The sequence below is a fragment of the Lissotriton vulgaris genome, chromosome 12 (assembly GCF_964263255.1).
Source record: "Lissotriton vulgaris chromosome 12, aLisVul1.2, whole genome shotgun sequence".
Classification (NCBI taxonomy): domain Eukaryota; kingdom Metazoa; phylum Chordata; class Amphibia; order Caudata; family Salamandridae; genus Lissotriton; species Lissotriton vulgaris.
In genome coordinates, this window is record NC_141700.1 from 240241603 (window position 1) to 240258822 (window position 17220).

At 44.4% G+C, this 17220-nt stretch overlaps 1 protein-coding gene across 2 annotated transcripts in view; it reads right to left on the reverse strand.

Annotated features, from left to right (window-relative positions):
- The window catches only part of CPNE2 (copine 2), a 975302-nt gene that overhangs the window by 228153 nt on the left and 729929 nt on the right, over nt 1-17220 (reverse strand). For both annotated transcript variants that reach the window (XM_086947740.1, XM_086947741.1), the window contains exon 11: nt 12190-12323. In XM_086947740.1, the coding sequence (XP_086803866.1) occupies nt 12190-12323 (134 nt within the window). The remainder of the gene's footprint in view (nt 1-12189; nt 12324-17220) is intronic.

Below are 17220 nucleotides of genomic sequence, written 5' to 3' on the forward strand. Positions count from 1 at the left end.
AACAACAACAAGAAGTGATTGATGTAATCAATAATATGGCCTTTACCCACACAAGACTGTTAGTCCTGGGGGACTTCAATCTGTGGGCCAACTGAAGAATGGATACAGCGTTTTATAACATCACTCAGTCATGTGGTAATTTGAGCCTGAAACAATGGGTGACTGAACCGACACATATAGAAGGTCATATTTTAGATCTGATCTTTGCCGAAGAAGATCTCATCAGCAGGGGGAAAATCTTGCCGGTGGGGTGGACGGATCACCACCTTGTCACTTTCAGTGTGTAAAGCCTTAACAAAATGAGGCCCGTGGATAGACAAGCCAGGACTTTCCATGGTCGGGACTGGAAGGGACTTCTGAGAAAGGCAAAGATGGGTGCCCCCTATTTCAGACAGAGGCTCTGTTCAACCCAGAGAAATGGGTCACTGAGAGTTATATCGCCTTCAGTGAACATCTAACTAGGAAACTCGACCAACTTCCTTTTTTCCACCTAAGTCGGAGGCCTGGTAAAACACTACTATACTGTCTCTGACTACTGCGCCTAACTAATCTTTTGCACCTGAGGCGGAAGCCGGGTGATAGCCTGCATGTTCTTTTAAAATATTGTGTTATTTGTTTTCATTTGTGGCGTAATTTGTGTATTTTAAACTGCCCACTGCCTAAATCCACATACCCCATTGTTTGCGCGTGCCCATCCGAGCTCACAGACGATTAGGTGGTGTGGCCGGAGACGAGTGATCAGCCTCCTCACGATTTCGGTGAGAAACTACAAGTCCCAGCGCCCTTGCGCTGTAGAAGGGACTACAAAGGAAGATGGGCACCGCTTTGCGCAGAGAACGCGAGCAGCGGGCGCCCCACAGTCGCGCCGGAGTCGAGCCTGAGTCCAGCCCGTCTGCGCCCATCCGCGCCGAGGACGAGCCAAGCGCCAACCGCTATGCACAGGTGACTAACCTATCTAGAGGGGACAATTTAGCCCTGAATAAAAATGTACAAATCAACTGTAACCATGCACTCAATGTAGATAAGTGGGCGGGTCCTATCAGTTGTCCTGCCTGTAGACACACCTTGGAACCCCACCACTTTAATATTAAGAAAGAGAAACCCAAGTATATGAAGTGTGGTCTGATAAATGCACGATCAATATGCAAAAACTCCCTCCACATATTTGTTCCGATCAATGAAAATGAGCCTGATTGCCTATTTATTACAGAAACCTAGCTTCGTGAGTGGTCTAACCCAGACATAGTGCATGCTCTACCCCCTGGTTTTTCTATTTGCAGACAAGATCGCGTAGAACAGCGTGAGGGTGGTTTGGCTATCATATATAGGGACACTATTAAATGTTTAGTTAGGGAGCTTCCAGACATCAGAGGAGCTGAGAGCCTGAACTTCTGCATACAAGTGTACGACACTTTCACCTTCTCGGGGGCATTGCTATACCGCCCTCCCGGCCAACCCATGCAGTTTCTTGCCAGCGTAGGGGAAGTGCTGGGTGATCTGACTCTCAGGTACGCCAATTTCACCCTTCTAGGAGATTTGAACCTCCATTTAGATGACCATAATGACCAGTACACCTCTAGTCTCAAAGAAATGTTGCAGGTTCTGGGACTAATGCTAAGGACTTTAGAAGCTACTCATGAGGCGGGCACACCCTTGATTGCATTAGCTCCAATCTAGATGAAATGACGGTAAAAGGCCCCGTACCACAAGTCTGGACGGACCACTACTTTATTGAATTCAATATTGAATTAAAGGGGAATGAGATGATGGCTAAGGAGGTAGCAAAAAAGGGGAAACACTACCTAGTTGGGGAAAAATCATGGAGCACCCTGACCTTGGTAGATGGGCCAAGGAGAGTAAACCAACTCTCTCAGGGAACACCACGACAGACTATCAGAGGCTTGAGAGATGGATGAGAGAGATTAGGAATAAGATCAGAAACCCAGAAAGAACTGGTATCATAGGGAAAAGGAGACTATCCGCTCCCTGGTTCTCTGACAAACTTAAAGAACAATTAGAGGAAGTCAGACTTTTAGAGCGAAAATGGCGACGGAGCTATGAGAATGAAGCAAAGGAGATATATAAGAGTGCTAGGAGATTGTATCATGCCTCTATTAAAATTGCAAAAATCAAGTATTTTACCTCCCGCATCGAAGCATCTAGCAACAAACAAAAATACATTTTTAAAATCATTAACAGCTTCACTAAGCCCAAAGTTCTAACCCAAGAGATTCCACCATCCCAGACGCTGTGTAATGACATAGACAACTATTTCACCCAAAAAATAGACACCCTCACAAAAGACTTTCCCCAATTTGAGAAAGAAGAGCCCGGGAATGAAATGGATATGAACCTGCATCAACCCAGATGGGAAAGCTTTAGCCACATTAGTCTAGAAGACTCCCTTCAGGGAATATCTGCCCTAAAATCAGGATCCCCCTTTTGACCCCTGCCCCCCTACGTTGCTTAAATATATAATACATGAGGTCAATCCATGTATTAACTCCATCATCAACTCGTCCCTTCAATCAGGGGAGATCCGCCTACAATGGAAGGTGGCGGCAGTGAGACCGCTGCAGAAAAAAGCTCTACAGGACCCTACAACCTTGTCCAATTTACGTCCCATCTCCCTTCTCCCTGCTATTTGCAAAATTACAGAATCTTATGTCAATAAACAATTGATGGCATTTCTGGAAGAAAATGACATTCTGCATCCATGTCAAGCAGGTTTCAGGACTCACCACTCTACCAAATCTGCACTTTTGTCATCTACCGAAACCATTCGTGCTGCATTGGATCAGGGAAAGATGGCTGTCCTGATCCTATTAGATCTCTCTGCAGCATTCGACACGGTTTCCCATGCTATCCTTTTACATTGCCTTGCTAATGCAGGCATAGCAGGAACTGTACTCGAATGGTTTAAAAACTATCTGGCGCACAGACGTCAGATCGTTATGCTGGGCAATCTCTGCTCCGAAGAAAAAATTATGAAAACAGGGGTCCCGCAGGGTTCAAGCTTGAGCCCCACTTTGTTTAACCTATATATGGTCCCCCCATTAAAATTAATTTCTTCCTTCAATATTAGCACAATTGCCTACGCCGATGACACCCAGCTGGTTTTGACTCTCGATAAGAACCAATCTAATGAGGAAATGACATTGAGAGAATGCCTGTCAGCAACCTTTAAGTAGATGACACACAACCACTTAAAATGTAATTCGGCTAAAACAGAGATTGTGCCTTTTGGTCCTAACAACTGTTTTTCTCCGCAAGATTGGTGGCCCGAAAAGGTAGAAGCCCCCCCAAAGACTATCAATGCAGCATGTAACCTGGGCATTAAATTTGACAATACCCTGTAATTTAACCAACAAGCCAAAGAAGTAGCAGGGATATGCTTTAGTATTATTAGGGGTCTCAGAAAATTCTTTGACCTTCTCCCTCTGAGTGCCAGACGAACGGTTTCTGTAGCACTAATAACATCTAGGCTGGACTATTGTAACAGTCTGTATGCAGGGCTAAATAAATCAGCCCTGCACAGACTTCAAATGGTCCTGCACACAGCCGCTAGGTTGGTCCTCAGACTGCCTAGAAAGTCCTCGGCCTCTGCAGTGTTGGATGCCTTACATTGGCTCCCAGGACATAAGCGCATCCTGTTTATGGTCCTTACCATCACATACAGAGCCTTCTATCATCAAGGCCCACTGTATTTGCGCAAGTACTTTAGACAATACCATCCGTCACGGGCACTCAGGTCCTCCACAGCAAATTTGCTCCATGTTCCCAGGTTTAGGATGATGACTAGAGGAGGAAAATCCATAGCAGGTATTGGCGCCAAGGCATGGAACAAACTACCTCCATCCCTGCGTCAATCTGTAACAGAGCAAAAATTCAGAAAACTATTAAAGACATGGATCTATTCTCTGTCAGACTCCGGATGCACAGCGTTACTTTGATCCTCCCCGCAGACAGGTAGTCTTTACCACTGACACTCTGCTGTTAACTGATAACTAGGAGTCGAAGCGCCAAGATGTTCCTTCGAGTGGTAGCCCGCTATACAAGTGCCAACTCACATCACATCACAACTTGCTCCGCTTAAAGTCATTAGGAAAAGAGGAAGTCCCTCAGCCCGATTGGTACACGGAGAATTTGAGGAATCTCAAGCTCTCGTGCAAAATAAGAGAAAGACAGTGGAGGAGGGAATATCTGGAAAAGGATAGAATAAGCTGGAGGCTTACTATAATAAAATACAAAAAAAGAAATGATTACTACCAAAGCTGAACACTTTGCATCTACTATTCTTAAAAGTTCCAACAATTCTAGGGACATCTTCAGGATGGTGAGAGGCATAACCCTCCCTGACTGTACTAACAGCAAAATCAAACCCACTCAGGAGTTGTGTGATGGACTGGCTTTCTTCTTCCAAGACAAAATAAACAAAATTGTGGAAGGCCTGAGAGATATATCTCCATCCACCACGCCAGATCAGAAAAAGGGGGGGAGATGCGATAACGGGGAGGATGCCTCTGGGGCCATTATGGATAGCTTCCCGACATCCTCGGAATAGGAGTTTACTCGAGTAGCCCTAGGAATCTCTTCCGGTTCACCATTGGATCCTTTGCCCTATCAGCTAATGAAAGAACTTGGGTCAGAGCTCTTCCCCGTCCTATGTAAGCTATGCTGTTAATCTCTTGATACTGGTGTGGTGCAGTCCAATTGGAAGCAGGCTGTCATTACGCCTCTTCTGAAAAAACCCACATGGACTCAGGCTGCTATAAGAACGATTGACCAATTTCCCTCCTGCCCTACCCGATCAAGATCGTGGAACCGATGGTCAGTAGGGCACTGTCCCTCTTTCTAGAGACAAACAACATACTGGAGGAGGAACAGTTTGGCTTCAGACCGGGTCACGGAACAGAGTCAGCTCTGGTGGCCGTTCTGGACAGCCTCCGAATGCGGGTGGACAGGGGTCAATCGGCAACTTTAATATCACTGGACCTGTCCGCCGTATTCGACACGGTAAATCATGATATTCTCCTCTCAAGGCTGGAAACCTAGGGGTGAAGAGGGTAGCACTAAGCTGGCTGCGATCTTATCTGTCTGATAGATTGCAGGCAGTGGCGCTTCCTCCGTACCAATCGGAATTGTGAAAACTATACATGGGGTACCGCAGGAATCTTCTATCAGTCCCATTTTGTTTAATGCTTACATGCAACCTTTGCTGGGACTTAACAAAGCACACAACATCAGCATGATTAATTACGCTGATGACACTCAACTTATGCTATCCCTGGATGGTGATGAGGCAAACTCACTGGACAGCTTTCATGCCTGTATGCGTGAAATGGCTAAATGGCTGAAGGAGAACTTGCTTCAGTTCAATAGTGAGAAAACAGAGACCCTACAATGTAAGGTGGGGGGATCTCCAGAAGTTTGCCAGCTGACTTCTGGTCTCTAACTTCAGATGGCACATTGACACCAGTGAACACGGTACGTAATCTGGGGGTCAGTTTCAATGAGAATTTAAATCTGGAGTGCCATGTTAATAAACTGGTGGGAGGTTGTTACACTCTTATCCGAGGTCTTCGGAAAGTGTTGCCATTGCTGTCAGTACAGGCACGAACTACGGTAGTCAGGAGTATTATTCTAAGCCGCCTACACTACTGTAATGCCTTGCTTCTGGAATCTCCGGGATACCCGATTGCTAGACTGCAGAGCATCCAGGTGGCAGCAGCCAAGCTAGCTCACTCTCAAAGCACTGGCGATGCTGCACTGGCTCCCAGTAGCTCAAAGGATTTTGTTTAAATCACTGTGTATTGTGTTCAGGGCACTTCATGGACAAGGACCCAAGCCGCTTCAAGATAAGTTCCAATGGTACGAGCCCACTCGTACCCTCCGCTCCTCTTCTGCCAGCCTTGCCAGGATTCCCAGGATAAAGAAAGTTACCATGGGGGGGGAGAGCCTTCAGCGTGGCAGCGGCTTGCCTCTGGAACTGTCTGCCCTTGGAAATCAGGAGCACACAAAGTCTGCCGCTGTTTCACAAGAAAATTAAGACCTGGCTTTTCCCCAAGGTCTGAAAATCTTGGCTCTTATTGGTGATTCAATCCCCCTCGTCAGTTTACCCTTTTTTTTCCACAGTTGACAGTCCTTTTCTTCCGGCTTAACTCTCTCTCAGCGCCATGATGCCCGCAGGGTTGCAGTGCGCTCTAAAAATACTAAATAACAAGGGTAACACCAGCCCTAAGTGAGATTTACAAAACGAAGCAGAGCACCCTGGTATGACTCTGTGTGGCATAGTAAATCTGGAGTACCACAAAAGTTGCTGCCTTGCATTACTCTGCATCCGGAAGATGTTACATGGGTTGAGTGTGGGTGTTCCCATGCATCCACCCATTTACTGCATTCCCATATTTACTAACACTAGTAAACCTCAGAATATGTCAAAATGCTTTGCCTTTCCAGAAGAAACATCTTTCTTTTTCATCTTTTTTATCTTTTTTCTCTCTTTCTAAGTGTGCTGCATTTTGCAGCATACTAAGAAAGATGAAAAACCTCTTATTTTCATCCAGGAAGATGTCCCTTCTTGCACAAAATCAATCCTGGGTGTAACGTTGTTCCCCTTGCACCATTTTGCAAGCATGTCTGTGTTGGCATGTGACAGCCACAATTGCACCAGCGAAGAGAAAGAGAGCAGGAATGCCCGGTTACTCATGGTAATATGCATTACTCTGAGTCCTGGTCTTCCCATCCCATTCCTTAACAGTGAGCAGCTAGTCTGGGGCTGGTATGCCCGGGGTGTCTCCTTGCCCTAGGCACTGTTCGGGGTACCTCCTTGTGTGGCTTTCTGGGGCTGCCACGTGGGCTTCTCCCCATTCCTTTGTTTTCCGTTGTTGCCTTCAGTTGGGGATGGCGGCCTTGGCTGCCTTTGGCGCTCATGTTTTGACTGAGGTACATGGTTTATTTTTGTACTGCTTTCGTTTGTTGGATTGGCCTGTTTGATGCTTTATCTGGTCTTTTTTCTTACTATCACCATGTGCTTGGGTATGGGCTCACTGTTAAGGAATGGGACAGGAAGACAGGATGAGGAGGTAATCCTCGGTTACTCACTGGTAATATTCATTACTCCGAGTCCTGGTCTTCCTGTCCCATTCCTGTGCCCTTCCCTCCCTCCCTTGGGTTTTGTTTGTGGTGATTGTTTTTTGGTTTCTGGGTTTCTTTGGTATTCTCAGGATGTGATGTTGTGCACTTCCCCCATTATCTTCACCGGATTGGTGGCGCCATATTGGGGGAAGTGCTGAAAAGCTCTGCTAGGTTTTAGGTTTCTGGGAAGCAGACTAGCTGCTCACTGTTAAGGAATGGGACAGGAAGACAGGCCGAGGGGGTAATGCACCATATACTAGCAAACGTGATGCATTCTTTCCCTCTTCATTTTAGGCAGCTCAGGAAGTTGTGTTGCTGCACTGCATCAAATCTTGATAAATTTGACCCTCAGTTCCCTACTGGACACTGCTCCACCAAATATAAATCAGTTAATACCTCCTGCGAAATGCACCTGTATCAGACTACACTGAGGGGTTGATTTAGAGTTTGGCAAGAAAAGATTATTGCAGTAAACATATGATGCTCCTGCTCCAATAAACTTGTGGTTCCCCTGCTACACTTAGAGTCATGGACTCAGCTGCCTCAACTCCCATAAGAGCAAGTTACTTACCCTCAGTAAGATTCTTTCTTATGGATCCTCCATCTAAAATCAGATACCTCATCATTAGGATATCTCCAGGTGCCAGACTGGATTTAAAAGATTTTTCAGCATAGGCTTTGCATGCTGGTAGGTGGTATCATGTAGCTCTGTGCCAACTTTGTTCCACCCTAGACGTGATGACTGGAGCCGGACTTAAGCACCACCCAAGCATGTTGACATCACTTTCTTTCTTGACACTGTTGGTGCCCTTAGACACAGAGTTCAAAATGACCAATTATTTGTGTCAGTGTACAGATCACTAATTTGGGCCCTTCTTGGATGGAAAACAGTCTATTCCACAGAATGAGGAGGTGGCAGACTGAGGAATCTGTGGTTAAAGTGTATACACCAGAAGAGCGTTAACAAATGTAAGGAAGTTATTCTTCTGATGGGCATGCTTCTAACCGCAAAACCTCACCATTACTATAGATATGAAAACAGTACCTCCCCCAATGATGGGAATGTGGAATGACTCAAACCAAAATGTCCTGAAGGACCAAATGGCCAAAATGCCCTTAACACCAGACCTGGTTGTTTAGGCAGTAGTACTTTCGGAACGTATGCACTGGTGCCCACGTAGCGGCATAACAAATATCCAGGACAGGCAATCTGTGTGCCAATGCAGTAGTAGAAGTTTTAGCCCTGGTGTAATGGGTAATCGATCATTCTGGAGGCTTCTTGGCTAACATGTAACAGGTCTTAATGCAGAGGTCTATCCACTTTGACAAATTCCTTTTCTGCATCTGCACTGCATTGCCCTTCTTTGCCCCCGAGAACCCCCACAAATAGCTAACAATCAACCTTATGTTCCTTGGTACAAACAAATGAAAAGCTTGATGGGTGTCAGGAAGCTTTCAATGCCAAGCAAATGTCCCTAACTGGTTAAAGGTGGAAGAGTCTCTGTACAAGACTAGGGTCATCTCATCTTCCCCTTTCCAAGATGACCTTCCCAACCCAGCAGCGATTCATCTGTCACTACTCTCAGGTAGGGAGAGAGGTCTGATGCTGGTACAACTGTGGTCAAGCCACTGCTACAGCAGATCTTCTGTAGGCTCCTCCAAAACCTGGACCAAATCTAAGATTCTCCTTTCGTACTGGGTCCACTAAGACATCAGATCTCACCGCAGAGCCATCTGGCATGGTAAACAAGCAGAATGCAGGACACCAAAGTTCAGAGAAGCCTCTGAGCCATTCACACTGAGACCCAGAACAAGGCTGACATCTCGGGATCATAGTCTGAATGTCCTGGACTTGTTGATCCAAAGGAAAGGCCTGAATTTGCACGGTATCCAGGATGGCTATGATGAAAGGGAGCCTCTGCGACAGTGTGGCTCATCCGCTAAGGCAGAGTACCGTCACCCCACTGCTCACGAAGTAGTGTAAATGAAAAAATAAAATGATAATAGCTAACTTTTCATATCATCAGGCTAGGGTGGGGACGGGCTTGGCTCCCCTGATGTTGGGGAGGAGGAGTGGTTGTGCACTCTCTAAAATGTGGATGAACATTTGACTGGCCGTTTTGGGCCGGCCAAACAGTCATGCGCACTTCCCATGTTATCCATGCAGGCAGCATTACAGCCTGCATGGAGATCATGCCCTGGCCCCCATAACCTGGCTGAGTGTCGAAACACGGTGCCCAGACCAATCACAATGCTGCATTGCAGTGTTGTTATTGGCTATGGGGAGCCTGGGTGCTTACCAATCACAACGCAGCACTGCAGCGTTGTGATTGGCTGTGTGGAGCCTGGGTGCTACCCGGAAGAGACTTACTTGACAGAGGAGAGGCACAGCAAGATCAGATAAGTGATTGGTTTTTTTTAAATTCAAACCCAGTCTGCCCTGCCACCCCTGTACCTTACCAGCCACCTCTGCTCGGCAAAGGAGTCAAGTGTGACTTCTGCATGTTGAACATGAACCCCAATGAAGTAAGTAGGTTCATTTTTTTGTCTGAAGGTGGATTGTGTTGAGCCCATCTTCCACAGCCTGCCGTCGAGTACGGGTTACACTGGTACCCTGACCACCAAAGGTATGCTGTGACCACCTGCACATCCGAGAGGCATTTGTGACGCTGAATGAGAACAAAGAAAACTGAAAATTGCTCTTTTCTCACCTAGAATGGCAGGTAGCACCACGGGGCCTCCAGGATGTGAACATAAAAATAGGCATTGTGCAGGCCAGTGCTACCATCCAGTCTCCTTGGTCCAGGGCAGACAGAACCTAGGCCAGACTGAGCACCCTGAATTTGTCCATCCGCAGAAAGAAATTGAGATTTCGGAGATTTTAAAATAGCAGGAAGGTCTTAGCTATAGTCAATTCTTTTTGGCTCTCTGTCTGGGGGGCCATAGGAAAAGAATTGGAATAAACCCTGCAAGTAGATGCTTGAACTACCCGGCTCTCAGGAGAAGTGTGTTGTATAAGTAAAGCACGGTCATCGAGAGTAGGCCTGTGGCATCGTGTCACCTGTCTGTTCAAAGGTGGGCAAGTGTAGGTAGCCCAAGTACACAGGAAGGTGTCAGTTCTAATAAGGTCTCTGTGAGTTGTAGAACTTCTATGAGAACATTGGTTTTCACCACAACAGAAGGCGATTGCTAGTCCACAACTTCAGCTGCCCATTTGATGACTACGGCAATTGAGGCTGAATCTTCCTGTAAATGGCCTGGGCAAGAACCCAGGCCTGTGTCAGGGGATGTGGCTATTCAACATGCCTTTTGCAGATCCAAAGAAAAATTATCATCATATTGTAGAAGATGTTCCTCCCCATTATCACCAAAAGCTGGTTGATGGAATGGAGCTTGGTACTGGGTGTGGAGTCGGCTCTGAATTCAGGAGTTGAACCCTAGCACTTTAATGAGGCACATGCAGCATGAGGGCAGACCTGATGGTAGTAACCTGATTGAAGGCCTCCGTGGAACCTTGGGGCCCGAAGGAGCTCCAGAGGGAGCTGGTAGGGTGCCAACAATTTGCAACATGGCCTCATTGAACACCTCATCCTATTGTGGCATCGTGTGCATCAGCTGCAGAATCGGCTCCATCTTGGGGGCCTGGGAGTAAGACTAAAAGACATCTTGCTGTCCTCATAATTTCTCATACAGTGGGGAGGCTGAGATGAGGCATGCTTGGACTTCTTAAGCTTCTTTTTGGAACTGGACTTATCCAAGCACTTTGACCTTGATAACAACCTGTTGTGGGAGTGGCCTAGAGAATGGGAGCAGGTTGGTATCCTCAGCTTTAAGTGTAGGGTGTTAAATGTTTTCCTGCTGTGTTTGGAGACAAACTGCTCATCTTTGCACTCAAGGATTAGCTTTGGTTGTTCCACCACACACTCCTGTAATGACTTGAAATTGTGGTCCCAACATTTTAGTAGATCTGGCCTATTATAAAAACCTATGGCTGTTTGTGCTGTTCTCACCCAGTTACAACCCTCTGGACTGATAATAATGAGATGATCATTGTAGCATGACATACACCATGGAACTATTACGTAGACCTTTTTTTGTTGCATGTTGAAAACAACTGCTCCCACTAACTTAATTTATTAATGGCATGTGTGTGTGTGTGCGCAGATTGCGCTCCACAAGTGTAGCATCCCTTAACATAAATGTATTGCCCTTTGCTTACTTTCACCACATGCCTTACATGAGCAGGTGCAGGTTAGGTACTGGGGAAAGTGGAAGGCAGACAAGAGTCATAGCTGATTGCCTACTTTGCCAAGCCATATATTTTAGCTTTCCTACACCTTATTTACTGATTATAAGATGGTTGTTAAAATCCAATCAATTAGTAAGCCTGAGTTTGCACGGAATTTGTAATTCCTAGTTATACAGTAATGTCCAACCCCTGTATTTTTCACCTTAAAGTTTTGGGCAGATCAAACCTGCCCACATGTTTTGGGAAAATTATACGGAATAAGGGAACAATATGTGGAACTTGCTTCTGTAAACATGAGTCTGTATGTTATGACTCATTTCAAAGAACAAAACTCAGAATAGGAGGTCTTTACCAGAACCAGTTAATACTTCAATCCAAGGAATTAGTAATTATTGGGTGTGGTAAATATCCCACTCAATTTCAGCACAGTCCCGGTCAGAACTCAAATGTTGGATGGGTACCAGCAGCACTTGTGCTTACGGATGACCCTTCCAAAACATTAAAATATCCTTGGCAAATCAGCAACCTCTAGGCTGTATGACCCTATTTTCAAGTCAGCTACTTTCTCATACGTGCAACTATGCCTCTGGTAATTGGGCCAAAATAAGTGAGCTAAAACACATTTTTTGAGAAATGTACACTCAAGTGAGTCCAGTGGTATGTCTCTTTACTCATCTTTTAAAACCCTGGAACATTGAAATACTTTAGTGGGTTAACTTTAATCTGACAGCTAGGATATTATCATTACTTTGCTAAATCAGTAAGAATAATATCACGCATGCAAGCTATGTAGAATTACTTACGAGTCATAATCCTGTATTATTTGTCCAACTGCCCAAATGGCTGACAAATATTCATTCATTCCCAAGGGATTGATATAGTGCAAAGAAGATGGATCCCGTGGGTTCCCATTTGATGCTGTAAAGTCAATTCCAACCTGCATTTAAACAGAAATTACAGATGTAGTTTATCAATGCATTATATCTTATGATTGCAGAACAGAGTAGTACTTACAGACCTAAAGACAACCACATAAAAGGTTTGTGAGTCAAACCCTCACAGTCTGATCTACTTCAAACACAAGTCGGCTACCATAAAAGAGTGCAAACCCTTTCAACAAGACATTTGGAAACATTCCTTTACATCTCATGAGTCACTACTTATTTACTTATTATAGATTTAAAGTGTTACTTTTCAGTTACTTCAGAGAGCTTTGACAGAAAGAAAAATACAACTTGATGACAGTTAAGGGAGGTAAGAGTCCAATTCGACAAGGCGAGTGACCATGTACACTGTACTTGGATCACAAACTCCTACTGTGTGTTGAGTTCATACAATGTCTAATACCATTTTCTGCATCAATCCCCATGCAGTTGATGACTTGGAACTTGTTCCAGCACTTGGGCATTAGTGTGGCTTGTTCATTCCATCTAGAAACTAAACATTTAGAAAGCAGCACATTTTTTGAAAACTCCTTTTTCTTAGTTTGAACAAATGTATCTTTTTATAGACTGTAATTTTGGGGGGGGCAAACAAAATCTGGGGAGGATCCACGAAGGTGTACAGCTAGGTGTGTGCTGTATTATAAGCACTCATTGCACTTACACACTTATTCACTTCATTACGTTTTGCCTTTTATTTATCTAAGTTATTTAAGTTTATTTAAGTGAACTACCACTCCGTAGGGAGTGTCTTTCCACTGCCTAGCATAGGGAGAAGGGACTGATGCAGAAGTAATTCAGAGAAAAAACTGGTCTTTAAAGCTTTCCTAAAGTTTATCAGTGTGGCAGATGTAGCTGGATACTGAATTAAAAACTCAACTGACTATTGCATTTCAGATTTTCTGAAGGAAGAAAATAGACTTTTGGGGAAGGCCTTTGAGTAGGAAGAAATGCCATAGTACAGGCATCTTTTGAGGAAAACATAGGGACATCATGATAGCAAAGTAGGATATGGATCTATTGAAAACAAATTTCGAGACACTCAAAATGTGTTTCTATAGGTTCAGGTCAGAGTCCATCCAGCATGACATTTCGGATCAAGGAGATTGGACTGGGAGAGTCTCCGTTTTGGAGAGGCCTTAGGGATGTGTCCTAAAGATTCATTTTATTATGGACAGGTACAATATTATATGACCTGATGTTCAACATTATCAAAAGCAGCAGATAAGTCCAGAAGTATCCCTATTCCTGAACTTCCATTGTCTACGATCATCATTAGATCACCAAAGGCAAAAGTTATAACAGATTCAGTTCTGAGGCCAGGCTTGAGCCCAGCTTGAGTGGTAGCCAGAATGATGTGTTCAACATGAAATAACGTTTTTTAGTGACAGAGATTAACTAAGTATGGAAGAAGGGGTATTGGCCTATAATGTGTGGAGTCTTCTGTGCTTGGATTGGATTTTTTTAGAATAGGTTTCATAATGGACATTTTAAGGTTGAGGAGGCGTTGTTTTCTTTCCGCGAGATGATAATTAATTGCCAAATCATTAGGGCGATAGAGGTGCAGAATGTTATAAGGAGATGGGCTGAGCAGTTGTCATGAGGCAAACATAAAGGTTTGCTGGTTTTAATGAGTTAGCGGCACTCCTCCATTGAGATGGGTGAAACACTGAGGCATGCACTGTCTTTGCTTGAAGACAGACAGCTTATTGGTTCTACGTAATGGGTTGTTGTTATGGTTGTCTCTTATCTTTCCTATTTCATCCTGAAAATAGTGAATAATTAGTCCAATAGTTTCTGCATTGGAGACACATTGATGTTAATGATTAAGGGGTTCAAGAGTGAGTAAGCTATTTTGAATAGTTCCAAATAATTATTTTTGATCGGAATGAATTTGCAGAAAATAATAGATTTTCTTGGCTTTACTCATCAAGTGATTATGTGTGCACATCTGTCCCTGATAGATCTGTTTATGCTAAGGGTTATAGGTTTTCCTCCGTTTTCAATATGTGTCTTATTCTGTAAATACTTTCAAGAACCATGTGTTGATGATGTGTTTAACTTTTATTTGTTTGGTTTTTAAGGGACTGTATTGTTAAGGGTCTAATTTAAAGTTGTACTAAAAGCTTATAGCGTGATATCAGTAGCACTGTAGGCTTTAATTGTTTTTGCATGCTTTGCTATATCCTTAAATGTAGTATTAAATTATATAGGAGTTAATGCCTTCTATGTATGGCAAGTAACTTCAATCGGATGTTGTTAGGATTCACCTCTATGTGCATTGGTGATATTAAAGATGACCTGAAAATGATCTGACCAGGGTAAATCAAATCAGTAGTGTTAAAACAAGGTCTCAAGACCTTGAAATTGGGCTGCAATGGTTAGGGTTTACCATTAAAGAATCAGGCCACCTCGTTTTTCACTAAGCACACACCTGATTTGTTTGACATACATTCATTTGAAACTAAAGACTAATAAATGCATATTTTCATTTATGCACACACAGGGTTAATATTCACATACAAATGAGAAATTCACCATTTGTTGACCTGTAATTTGCTAAAGATATCAGATATGTGTAGAGTTAGGCATATTGCATAATTGTGTAGATTCAACTGTGGTATTTTACCCTTTGCCATTTCTTTTTTAATACATGGCTTCATTTCCTAGAGATAATCATGTCTAAAACTGGGGAGGTGCTCAAATACTTGTAGGAAATTATTTCCTTGATGTATGTGAATGTGAACCCCCCCCCCCCCCATCCCAACCCAAGCCTTACAACTGCCCTAGGATCCGATTTGAGCAGTGTTCTGGGACCCCATTCCCTGGGAGATTAAGGGCAGGGAATACAAATGTAATTCCCTGCCTACACTGTCCTGGGCTAAGAACACAGTGCTCCTGGCTGACAGGAGCAGAGAAAAAAGCTCCTCCTGGCCCGGCGGGAGCAAAGTAACAGAGCTGCCTGGAGAGTAGGCAGGAGCCGTGGGGTCTTGGGGTTTCTCCGTGGCTCCAAAGGTGATATAAAGTGTGGATGCCCCAAGTAGGACCGGGAAACATAAAAATGTTTTAAAAATTAAGAAAAAAGAATTAAAAATGTGCGGCAGGAGCAGCTCATTTATTATTCATTGGTCCTAGCAAGGAGTACCCCATAATTCCCAGTGAGGGCTTATTGACCCTTGCCAGTATGATACCATGTGTTTGTGTGTTTTTGTTCTTCTCGACAAAATCATAAAATTAAACCTTTTTTATCCTATTTGATATGGTGCTATGTTCCACATGACAGTGTATGCTCAAGAGATTGCTTTAACAGCGTACTGTCTCCTAATTTCCTTTTTATCCATCCGTTTGTGTCATAGCGGCCGGCCCCGCGGGGTTGTAGGCAGACGCTGTGTACTGTGCTTTTATAAATAAAGGTTTTAAAAAAAAAAAAATTGTGAGGTGAGAGCGCACTACATTAACCAGCAGGCTCCAAAAACTTGCCGAAATGAGACGCCCACTAGGGGGCTGAACTTTAAAACTATTAAGGCAACCCTGGTGTTCAAAGTGTGTTCACATCTCGTTTGCTGTGGCTCTCTCTGAGGAAGGTCAAGGAACGACTGAAATGCATTAGAAATGTTATGCCACTGTGGAAATAAAAGCTGAACCAAACCGGAATGCGTGCGGCTCCATTACCTTTTTGTTGAAAGAAGGTTTGGTGGCATGTTAAGGGTCTTGATCTGGCCCGGAGTGACGCACCGTTTAAAGAGCACCTGGCAATCACCCGTAATTGACCAAACTTTGTTGGAAGTGGTAACACATAGGGTGACGGGAGCGCCTAGGAATGGACCTTGGTGAAAAACGCCCGTGATCTAGTGATGAAAGTGCACCGATCTGGGAATCCCGGTGTGGTATAATGGAGAGCAAACAACAGACAGCACCCACTGGAGGGTTAAAATTGTGAGGTGAGAGCGCACTACATTAACCAGCAGGCTCCAAAAACTTGCCGAAATGAGACGCCCACTAGGGGGCTGAACTTTAAAACTATTAAGGCAACCCTGGTGTTCAAAGTGTGTTCATATCTCGTTTGCTGTGGCTCTCTCTGAGGAAGGTCGAGGAACGACTGAAATGCATTAGAAATGTTATGCCACTGTGGAAATAAAAGCTGAACCAAACCGGAATGCGTGCGGCTCCATTACCTTTTTGTTGAAAGAAGGTTTGGTGGCATGTTAAGGGTCTTGATCTGGCCCGGAGTGACGCACCGTTTAAAGAGCACCTGGCAATCACCCGTAATTGACCAAACTTTGTTGGAAGTGGTAACACATAGGGTGACAGGAGCCGACTAGGAATGGACCTTGGTGAAAAACGCCTGTGATCTAGTGATGAAAGTGCACCAATCTGGGAATCCCGGTGTGGTATAATGGAGCACAAACAACAGACAGCACCCACTGGAGGGTTAAAATTGTGAGGTGAGAGCGCACTACATTAACCAGCAGGCTCCAAAAACTTGCCGAAATGAGACGCCCACTAGGGGGCTGAACTTTAAAACTATTAAGGCAACCCTGGTGTTCAAAGTGTGTTCATATCTCGTTTGCTGTGGCTCTCTCTGAGGAAGGTCGAGGAACGACTGAAATGCATTAGAAATGTTATGCCACTGTGGAAATAAAAGCTGAACCAAACCGGAATGCGTGCGGCTCCATTACCTTTTTGTTGAAAGAAGGTTTGGTGGCATGTTAAGGGTCTTGATCTGGCCCGGAGTGACGCACCGTTTAAAGAGCACCTGGCAATCACCCGTAATTGACCAAACTTTGTTGGAAGTGGTAACACATAGGGTGACAGGAGCTGACTAGGAATGGACCTTGGTGAAAAACGCCTGTGATCTAGTGATGAAAGTGCACCAATCTGGGAATCCCGGTG